Source organism: Arachis ipaensis, chromosome B10 (assembly GCF_000816755.2).
Source record: "Arachis ipaensis cultivar K30076 chromosome B10, Araip1.1, whole genome shotgun sequence".
Classification (NCBI taxonomy): domain Eukaryota; kingdom Viridiplantae; phylum Streptophyta; class Magnoliopsida; order Fabales; family Fabaceae; genus Arachis; species Arachis ipaensis.
The window spans coordinates 5,141,638-5,152,271 of record NC_029794.2 but is presented as its reverse complement, the minus strand read 5'-3'; the positions used below and the strand labels follow the sequence as shown (position 1 = coordinate 5,152,271).

The 10,634-nt window shown below is 36.2% G+C and overlaps 3 protein-coding genes across 3 annotated transcripts; all 3 read right to left on the bottom strand.

The window, feature by feature from the left end:
* Window positions 1,357-3,589, bottom strand: LOC107622282 (transmembrane protein 184A). Its single transcript, XM_016324148.2, has 4 exons — window positions 3,409-3,589; window positions 2,849-3,258; window positions 2,354-2,644; window positions 1,357-1,801 (listed from the first exon to the last, which is right to left on the bottom strand). The coding sequence occupies exons 2-4, from the start codon at window positions 3,233-3,235 to the stop codon at window positions 1,592-1,594; spliced, it is 888 nt and encodes a 295-aa protein (XP_016179634.1). The 5' UTR covers window positions 3,236-3,258; window positions 3,409-3,589; the 3' UTR covers window positions 1,357-1,591.
* Window positions 4,109-10,230, bottom strand: LOC107622279 (probable disease resistance protein At4g27220). Its single transcript, XM_016324145.2, has 4 exons — window positions 10,122-10,230; window positions 7,649-7,730; window positions 7,480-7,532; window positions 4,109-7,328 (listed from the first exon to the last, which is right to left on the bottom strand). The coding sequence occupies exon 4, from the start codon at window positions 7,307-7,309 to the stop codon at window positions 4,280-4,282; it is 3,030 nt and encodes a 1,009-aa protein (XP_016179631.1). The 5' UTR covers window positions 7,310-7,328; window positions 7,480-7,532; window positions 7,649-7,730; window positions 10,122-10,230; the 3' UTR covers window positions 4,109-4,279.
* LOC107622284 (ylmG homolog protein 1-1, chloroplastic) lies at window positions 8,574-10,634 on the bottom strand (the record flags this gene model as incomplete). Its single annotated transcript, XM_021113908.1, is given in 2 exon segments — window positions 8,574-8,859; window positions 10,121-10,634. A coding segment is annotated over 1 exon segment (373 nt), but the record flags the coding sequence as incomplete, so codon positions are not given.

Here is a 10,634-nt window from a genome sequence, read left to right as displayed (position 1 = left end):
TTCTATAAAAATCCTATTCTTTTTAGTCGACGGAAACTTTTGTCCCATACAACCTTTTTGTAAAAGTAGTTTAATTTTATAAATTTTTTTTTGTTATAATCTATAATGCCGTGACAAAAACAACGTAATTTTAAAAAATTCTTATTCCTATAATATTATTACGAGTAAAAATACTAATTATCAATAATGTCTTACCCTTTTACTTTAAAACAAAATTAAAATTTGAACAATACATATTTTTTTATTCAATACACTGGAAAAATCAAGTATGAAAACACAATCATCGAGTTCATTTTTTTAATTCTTTGGCCAATTCAAATTTCTCTGTTGAATGATTGCATAAAATATTTTATCCGACAATGGCAATGTATATAAATCAAACTATTTTCTTTTTGTATTATCTTAAAATCTACTGTCGTGTTTTTTTTGGTGACTTAAAAGAAATCTACTATCGTGTTACCATTAATTATTGTGCGACTATTATTTAAAAATAGGAGAGACAAAATTTTATATGGTAACAAGGTATATTTAGTCAAAAAAGAAAAATGTTTAAACATTAACTAATTCATGTTAAATAAAGTAAAATTGTACATTAAATCAAAGTAAAATAAATAAAGGCAAGTCCAATAGTCAAATTGAATCGCAATTTATCAAATGAACAAAAATAAAAATTGAAAAAACTCAATCTAGCTAAATTTATTGTTTTTGTCGCTAATAGGAGAAGGTAACACTAATGGTTATATTTTTAACATTTTCCCTCAAGCAAAAGCCTCTCTTTTTGGGTTTGCTTGATTTGCTATTTTTTCACTTTTTGGGGTTCATCAAGGATCGAACTCTTGACCTTTTGGACATAACGCTCTCATACCATGTCATGAAACTACTCATCCTAAAAGCTCTATACATAAAATATTGCTGGTAAAAAATAATAAATTTTGCAGGTCTTTTAACATTCTTTGTAGAAATTTTATGTAATTTATTTTGTTTACTATAAATGTAAATTCTTAATTTATTATCATAGAATGGAGACAATGTGATAAAAATATAAAACCAATAAAATCAAAATCAAGATAAGGAAAATTAATTAAATTGAACCAAAATCAAATCAAACTTAATTATATCTTATGAAATCAAGCTAAACTAGATAGGGTGCATATAAAAAATGTAAACTGCAGAGATGGTTCCTTTGGCATTCAATGTTTCGCTTGACCATGGAGAGATCCCTTAACTGTTTGAGCCCAAAAGAAACCAAAGAGAAGGAAAGATAATGTTACGTTTTTAACATAAAAATAAAATACAACTTGATCTTAAGAAGTTGAAATATATAATCCATAACCACAACTCAAGAAGAACTAGAAAGAGGAACAATTATTAGCCGATGCAATTGATATAATATGAGCAAATTAAAGTTCCTTAGTAATCCCATAAATTAATGCAACCATGATAAAAATACATCATATGTTCTTCACAAAAAGAGCACATGCACTTGTATTAAGCATCAATGTTTTTCATGTTTCTATTGTGGAACTCTAGATCCTAGAACTAGAACACATATCTGCATCATCAATATCATTCTATCTTTGTGCACATAGCATCACTCATTCTTCTTGTTCTGTTTCAGCATTTGCTCAACCTGTCCACTATATGGATGAACATGATAAGCATACTGCTGAAGAACAGAAAAGATAACCATTTCTATACAAACCAAAATGTTCTGCATCGCTTCCTCGACATGCTCCACGTCTAACTTCAAATGACGAGGCTTGAGTACGCCCATTCCTCCTAAGATGTCAAGCAACATTCCCTGCATGCATTTTCCCAGACAGCGTTCATTATTTGAGAAGGATAGGCTGAAAGTCAGAAAGTGTAGGACAAGGAAAACAATTCGAGAGCACATGGGTGATGCAAGATATTTAAGGCAGTACAAAGTTATGAACTCTTGAAAAGGAAGACCTTGCCATCATAAGACAAATTAAGAAGGATGTAAATTTGAATATACAAAACATCTTCAGAACAATTAATTAGGAAAGTTAATTTGAAGCATAACTTAAAGGGAAGTTACTTCTAAAGAAAATCACAATATATAGATCAGAAAACTGTTGCAGTTGAGTTTTGCTAGGCAAAACCACATAAATAGCAGACATCAACAGGTTGAAGACTTGAAGATCAACAAGTCATATGATTCACCGAAATACTCAATTTGATTTAGATGCTGTGTAATCATTAGCCACAGAAAATCCCAATATCATGCAGAATAGTTTTATTTCTTCAGTAGCACCACTAGTTTTTTGTACTAGTCTGCTTTAGGCGGTATTGAACAAAGCTTATCGGATGATGATAAAAGAGAACAAATTACCTGCCAAAAGCAGAAGAAAACAATTCCTTTGATGCATAAGAACTTTGCTAGTGGTTTGTGTGGTGCCAATTCTTTTGCAAACACATGGTAAAAGACCACCAGAGAATACAAGGCCAAGGAAACAGAAATGTTGAGAATAATGGTGAATCCCCAGCTCAACCAATTTGGATACAGCCCAACTGCTTGTAACAAAATCATCAGCACGGAACACACTGGTCGGATCACAACAAACTGCCATGTCCAGTACTTTAGAAGCTTTAGCGTATGGTGGTTCAGTCGAACAGTATGAGGCTGCACAACATCAATTCACACTATCATGAAAAACCATGACATCAAAACAACATACACTCCTTGTTCCTTTTTATCTGTCACTAACTAATGACTATTTGGTACACAGTTAGATCTAAGAGAACATCTCTGAAATCAAAACCTAACATGTGATGTACATAGAGTGAACTAATTAACACATAAATTGAATGAAATGTAAGGTAGTACCTGGAAAAGTGTCATGGGAAAAGAGTGGTGAATTTCCCTGCCTTTGATCTCATCAGGCACAATGTTTCTGCTGATGGATATGTTCAAGTAACTGTACATCAAAGAGAGGAACTTGGCAATGACAAGAGCTTCATAGCATTCCTTGATGGACTCCAAGAAAGTGAAGAACTCCTTGCTTCCCCTAATATCCAAGAGTCCCACAAAGGAGACAACAGCATAGATGGGAGCCATGAGGATGATGATGATAATAGCCTTTTGCTCCTTTGGATTCTTCCAATAGAAGAGATGCTGTGACAGTAACTGCGTCGTGAAATGCATTGAAAGCATAACACAGAATCCAGATCCCATCATAGTGATCTGTGCAGGATTCAAATTTCTGAAATCCATCGCTACTCACGAAATCCTAGAACCTGATAGACACGGACAGAGTCATACACTTATGGACATGTTTCTTTGAAAACAACCTAGTTTATGTCGAAATCCGGCATGACAAGAACTAGAAAGCAAAATATGATTGAGTTTGGATGAAACATGGGAAGAAGTGAAAGAAGGAAGCATACCTTAGTTGGATTGAAGTTGAAGCTGATGAATGATCGAACTCGTTTGTAACTTTGACTGACCTCAAGCTCAAAGGCTCCCCAGTCCAACAACTACTTCTCTCTTGGCCAAATGTTGCTGTGCTTCGTGGTGTAAAGATTGGGTCACACGTGAACCAATAAGATCTTGCCACTTCACCCACCCTGCTTCACAAATCTCAAGGCCAAACACGTTGAATTCACCGTTCTAACTTCGCGTGCTTTGCGTGGAATGGAATGGCCCAATGGATTTTGTTTATTTATTTCACTAATTTTATACATACAGAGATATTAAAATCAAAATCTTGAATAATTTAGGTAATTGGTACTTCAAATGTTTTTTTTTTCTTGTCATGTAATAAAAGTTGTGTTGATGTGTTCAACATTACCATAGAAATAAATTCCGCTCAACCCTTTTTTTTAACCCCCTCTATACATTCTTCGACAGTGTTGAATTTCTTAAATGACCCATGAAAGCGTGGTAAGAAATAGTGTTAGTAATCACCCAACAAATAATATATTTTCGCATGATAAAGTTTAGGGAACAGCACTTTTATTAAAATTTGGCTAACACTTAACCAGCAAAAAAAAAGTAAGTAATCTCACACCGTTAGATATAATCTCAGACCACTAAAAATACTAATAAAAACGGTAATTAAATATGTAAAATCAGTGTCTCCAGCTAAGACAAATTGAAGACTCTAACATGGCACCAAGTCTAGATATACAATATATGATGAAGCTGTTTACATGAAAAAAGAAAGGGAAAACAATAACAAATGTACATATCTGAAAGGTAACGATTAAAGATAATAATGATTGGAACAATCCCATAGGAGAAGGGATTAAAACTCCTCTATCTATTAGGAACTATTGCTCCTACTTGGCTGCTGCTATCAACATTATCTGACACTATTGGCATCTCTATGAAATATGTCTGCATTATTTGCTTGGCATCAGGTTCATCCCACTCAAGTGAATCCCACCAACACTTTGCTCCTTTGATTTCCAAAGCATGCGGTGACAATAGTTGCTGGTTAAGGCCTACTAATTCATCAAGATCAAAGGGTAATCTCTTCAGTGCATCACAAGAAACTACTTGAAAAGAGCATGGAGAGCCATAACTCATGAATCCATCATATATTCCTTTTAAATTTGGCATGAACTCCAACCTCAATTTCCTTAATCTAGGCAAGTGAATTTTGGCAGCATGAATGTCATTACTGTTTCTTCCTCCTCCTTCCCATCTCATCAAATCCTCCATCTTGTTGCAGTGGCCGACTCTAATTTCTTCAAGATTTGACAGTTGAAGCAAAAGGTTCCCTGAGAATAGGCTCTTCAAATTTGGACAAAATTCTACATTTATGATCTTTAATCTCATAAATGCAGATGAAGGCATCACTTCCCTACATATCATCTGCAAATTGATCAAATATCTCAGCACCAAAGTCTCCAGCATAGATAAATCAATCTGCTCAGTGTCAACAATTCTTTCTACACTGTAACAGCAAACTACTGTGCATTTCTTGAGCTTCTCTGCATGCAAAAGGCAAGTAGTTAACTCTGTGATATCATAGCAGTCAATAAACTTCAACTCGGTAGTATTTTCTGGGATTGAAATTTCCTCTTTGGCAATGGATATGCTGAGAAATGCCACACTCCATTTCTCCGAAAATTCTTGGATTTCTCCTGGTCCAACATTGAACTTGAACTTCTCTAGCTGAGCACAGTGACCAGAGCAAGCATACAGATTATAGAGATCACAGTGCCAGAAATCCACTTCAAGAGATGATAATCTTGAGGAGGATATGATTTCACCGATGCTGATTTCAGAAACGCTCAGTGGCAATGACTTTTGAAAGACGAGAGCATTAGATGCTAATAACTCCTCTAGAAGGGTTAAAGCTGAGAGAAAACCAGATGGCAAGATGTTAATCATGGTATTGGAAATATTTAGTCTTCTCAGGTTGCATAGCTGTTCTGTCCCATGGGGAAGTTGCTTTATGTTTCGGCAACCCGAAAGGTCGAGAACCATCAACTTAGTGAGTTTTGCCACAGAAGGGATCAATTTCAAATTCCAGCAATTGCTCAATAATAAGGCACATAGATTCTCTAAGTTAGAAACCGAACCCGGCAGCACATGGATCCCAGTGTAAGAGAGATCAAGAACCTTTAGGCTTTGCATGAAATCAAAGAAGTCATAAGGTATATTTTGAGAGAAAGAGTTGTATTGCAATAACAGGGAAGTAACAGCTGGACATGATGGAGGATTGCCAAGAAAGATATTATTCAAATCATTTTTCATCAATGACACCCTTAGAGCATCTTCTGTCCATTCATCAATTTGGGGAGGTTTCTTCAATTTGTTGCCGGCTTTGACAATGCAGTGCCATCGAGGATCTGTTTTCATGATTGTCACGGCCATATCTCGTATTAAGTCATGCATTTTGACACATTCCATCTCATTGTCTGCAGCATTTTCCAGCAAGCATGCATATTTTAGTTCATTCAATATGATTTTCCCCTTCTGTTTGCTTGTTGAAATGCTATCCACTGCACCTAATAAACCTTCCCACATCCAATACTCAATCAATGCATTTGCATCAACATGATTACCTTCAGGATAGAGAGCACAATATAGAAAACAGGACCTACTTGTGTCATCCTTCAATTTTGTGAAGCTGAATTTCAAACGAGAGAAAACAGATTCTTCCATTTGTTCTATGTTGAGAGCTGAAGCTTTTAACCCCATCAATGAAATCTGCCACTCTGAACTATCAGTTGCATTTCTCAAGGCACGCCCCACGGTAACAATACCAAGAGGCAATCCCATGCATTCTTTTGCCACATCTTTTGCAATCAGTTTGATGTCCGGAGAGGCCAATGCTTCATCCCCAACTTTGTCCCTGAAGAGATCCCATGCTTCATTTTCTGTAAGAGCCTTTACTTTAACATCTCTATCTGTTTCCATGCCTCGGCAAACGCTTACCCTTCGAGTAGTTATTAGCAGTTTGCAACCGTTCTCCACAGTTGGAATTGGTATTCCAACTCTTTCAAGAGAGAATGGCTCCCATAGATCATCCAGAATCAAGGCAAAATTCTTCCTTCTTTGGAAAGCTTCAAACAGTGTGGCAGCTCTTGAAGTCTCATCCTGAAATCCTGAAAGGTCTATATCAAACTTCCCTGCAATAACCTTTTGTAACTCCTCAGTTTTCATGTCCTTTGAGGAACTAACCCAAATAACACTGTCAAATAGTCTATTTTCCCTCAATAGTCTATTGTTAATTTCAGCCATGATAGTTGTTTTCCCCACTCCACCCATCCCATGAACACCAATAATTCTCACTCTATCATCCAATATGAAGTTCAAAATCTTGTTCAAGCTTTTCATTGTTGTTTCGTGTTCCATTAGCTTTGTTGTTGGAAGGGTATGCCCTTTTCGAGGCGAAGTTTCAGCCAATGAATCATCTGCAAATCGACCTTTCTCTAGAAGCTCTCTCACCTCCTCCATTTTTTTCTCAATAAGTTCTCCTCTCTTTATTCTTGAACTATAATAAAATGGAGAGAGAACACTTGTGCTTCCACTTTCTTGTTCAACTTCCCTTATGATCTTATTTACTTCATTTGCAATCTCATCAACATTTTTCAGCCACAATTCCACTTCTTTCTTTGGATTCATCCCTTTTTGAAGCCACATTTGATTTAGCTTGGCACACATGTCGACTTTCCGGGCATCTAGCTCCTCCAACAATGACTTGAGCTTGTTCAAATTCCTTTTGGGTCTTCTAAGGTGTCTAATATGATGACCAAGTGATTCTTGAAGACAGTTCTGTGTACAGAGGCAGCTCATAACGCCCGTGATCGCACCAACGATGTTAATAGCCATTTCAAAATCAAATATATATCTGGTTAAGACACAAGGAGGTGCTCTTCAGTTTGGATTAATTATATAGTATGTAGTCTCAATATGTCTAAGAAGATAAGAACAAATCTAGAAGTTATTTTACACATTTACACAATTTGAATATAGACTTATTTCAGAAGGATCTGTCATACCTTGCACTTTCAGGAAAAGCCTCACTTGTGAGTTCAAACCGTCGCTGCTGGATCTTGAATGAAAGTACAAAGATATAAATAAGAGACACATTAAAAAGAAAAGAACAAAACTAGTAATCAATTATCAGTTTAGAAGGGTCTAAAACAAGTTTTTTAATGTTGAGCTCACCTGATAAGAATTGATGATCTTCAGCTTCAATTAACACCGGCTAGAACCTCCAAAGAGAAATGGAATGCTTGAAGCTGTATTGCTGTTTTACAACAATAGACATTGACTCAATGTGTTGAGTTGAATGTTGACGTGTGATAGTGTGACAAAATATAAAAATAATCATGATATGTATCTACAAAAAACCAGTAACCAAATCAATTACCAATATAAAATAGACGTTGAAATACAATACACATTAAAAAAAGTTAAACAATACACGTTTATACACAAATATTTCATGACTGAATTGGTGATTGATTTTTTATATACGTATAACATTTTTTATTTACAAAATTAAAATAAATCACCTCAGCTAGACATTTTGACATGAGATTTATTTATTATTATGTTTCTCAGAGGAAAAAAAATTAGTAAAAAAGTTGTAAATGTATTCATAAACGTGTGATTAAAGGCAAATTACGATTAGTGGTCACTGAACATAGCCCGTAACTTCCTATTTGAGATCCTACAGGAAAATTGACTTTGCTCTTTAATTTTTCTAGCATTTTTGTTTTTGGTCCATAGCCACCTATCTACGCATTGAAGAAAATAGCAGTAACCTTATACATGCAACCACATTAGAAAGTGTAGCTTGAAGAAAATAGCAGTAACCTTATACATGCAACCACATTAGAAAGTGTAGCTCGGTGTCTCTAACCAGTTTAACGTATATTAATTGATGGCAAAACTAAGTTGGATATTGGCTTCAGTCTCACTATGATTGATTAATAGTTTAGTACTGTTTTATTTCAACTTTTGGCCACAATAGACATAGTCCAATCTAATGCTCTTTTTATAGTCTTCTTTTTTAAAGCTTTTCGAACATTCATTTTCTTTGTGCTTTTTGCCACTCCCTTGTACACAAATAAGAACACGTTTTCCCTTATTGTAAATCACAGTTTTATAGGTTCTTGAGTTCATATATATAACATAAAGATTAACAAAGTCAGAAGATCTATAGTATGTTGTCATTTACATTGTTCAGTATTACAGAACAAAGAAATTCATGGAGCAAGCAATATCTTCTCAATATGTTGGCTGCTTTCTATGATGCAGTGTGCCCCGCTGCCTCAGAGAGAGGGAAGTATTTGTACACGACAGGCTTTACCTTTCCTTCTGCAATTGCTGGCCAAACATTCTTCTCCCCTTCACTAACAATCACAGCTTTATTTTCAATGCTTCTATTCCGCAAGCCGTCCCCTGCATTCAATCCAACAAAATTCTGGTTATTGGTTGTCATCAAGACCTCATAAGGCAGCACCTTTGATCACATTAAGGCTCTTTCACACCCATTGAACACATTTGTTTTCTTCACTCATCGCCTTTTGCTCCCATTCATTTCTTAATTTAAATTCCTTCTCTCCTTTGAAGCTAATGTCGATGTTTATGAACCCCTGCTTCATGCTATTAGCCTTATTTCTCAAGAACCTCAACGCCCAACATGCTTCCTTCTTTCCATTAGCCATTCAACAACATTCTTATTATCAACAATCACGCTTAGCTTTTTGCTAATTTCCGCTTCCTCTAGTATAAATTGTAGTGATAATTGTAATCCTACAAGTGCTGCATCACCTTTTGTTTTTTCTACAATTATATCACCCATATTGCACTTCACTGCACCATGTGGATTTGTTATATATCCCCCGGCCAAAAAAGCGTTAGTGACTGGGTTATATACAACCCAATTTCATCACAATCACTTTCTTTCTTTTCCAGTCTGTTCTAGATTATTGCAATGGCTCCTTCTATTCTTTTTGTCTACAAGCCATTGTTTTGTAAGAGCCAAAAAATAGGATGATCCAATTCTTTTTCTCATACTATATATCTCTTGGATCATCCAACTCTCAAACCACATTTAACCACCTCTATGTCTGTCTTTGCCTCCGTCTGATCAGAGCAAGATCATCTTATGGGCAGATCTGGGTTGGTCCGGAAAGTCATGGAAGAGGTGGGCTAAGTAAAAGAAAAGAATTAAAATCCCTGATTCTGCTCAGTTTATACTACCCCAACATAAGACTTCCTACCATAACTTAGATAAGAATTTGCAGATTTACAATGCGACTTAGATGTCATAACTCAAACAAAAGCATATAAATGGGTTGACTTCACAGTTTTTTATCAAACAGAAAAATATGTATTAGCTTAGTTTCTTTTTTCCATTTTTTCTTGTTAGAGGCAGTTCCATACTAAATGTAAAAGCTAGCAAAATCAGCCCAGCATCAACCTCATTGTGTAATCCCTTTCCTTAAGTTGCATTATATGAGCATTGCAAAAGGAGAGCTTCACAAGACTGTGGGAACTGGCAAACATAATCACTTAACTTCAAAATCAAGTTAAATTAAACTAACTGTTTGTAATAAATAATAATAATAATAATAATGACTCTAGAACAGTAGCAAAGAGCATAACATAAACTGAGTGACCAAAATACCTGTAACTATAGGGAAATGATGTAGTGGCACTTCCATACCCATACTTGCACCATCATCAGAATCATGAGTGTAACAGTAAATATAAGCAGAATACTCAAAAAAAGCAGATACAGGATAAGGCATGGTGCTGAATTTGTAACTAAGCGACAGTGGTGTTGAGAATGGAGCCGAGGGTGCCCAAGACGGCAAAGGCGAGGAGGGGGCTGACGTCGAGGGTGTCGAACACAGGGGGAATGATGTTACGGAAGAGGTTCAGGTAGGGATCGCACAGGTCTCTCATGGCAGACAGTGGCTGCTTCTCCCACGGAATGTTGGGGAACCAACTCAGCAGAACCCTAACCATCAGAACGCCGCTGTATATGTCCAGCCACTTCGCCAGCCCCGCAGCCACCACCGTCAGCGGCGTGTTCAGGTACCCGCTCGGCCTGTCCGTCAGCGACGCGAAGAACAGAGGCCCTACCGAAGACATGGACATGGACATCGTCATCGGAGGAAGAAGCTTGTGGCAGAAG

Bases quoted from the DNA above. Each gene is read 5' to 3' on its own strand.
- LOC107622282 (XM_016324148.2), bottom strand. From the start codon at position 3,235: ATGGATTTCAGAAATTTGAATCCTGCACAGATCACTATGATGGGATCT. The intron at 2,645-2,848 runs GTACTACCTTAC...GATGTTGTGCAG, and splicing joins TTCCCATGACACTTTTCCAG to CCTCATACTGTTCGACTGAA. The intron at 1,802-2,353 runs GTAATTTGTTCT...AAATGCATGCAG, and splicing joins TTTTCTTCTGCTTTTGGCAG to GGAATGTTGCTTGACATCTT.
- LOC107622279 (XM_016324145.2), bottom strand. From the start codon at position 7,309: ATGGCTATTAACATCGTTGGTGCGATCACGGGCGTTATGAGCTGCCTC.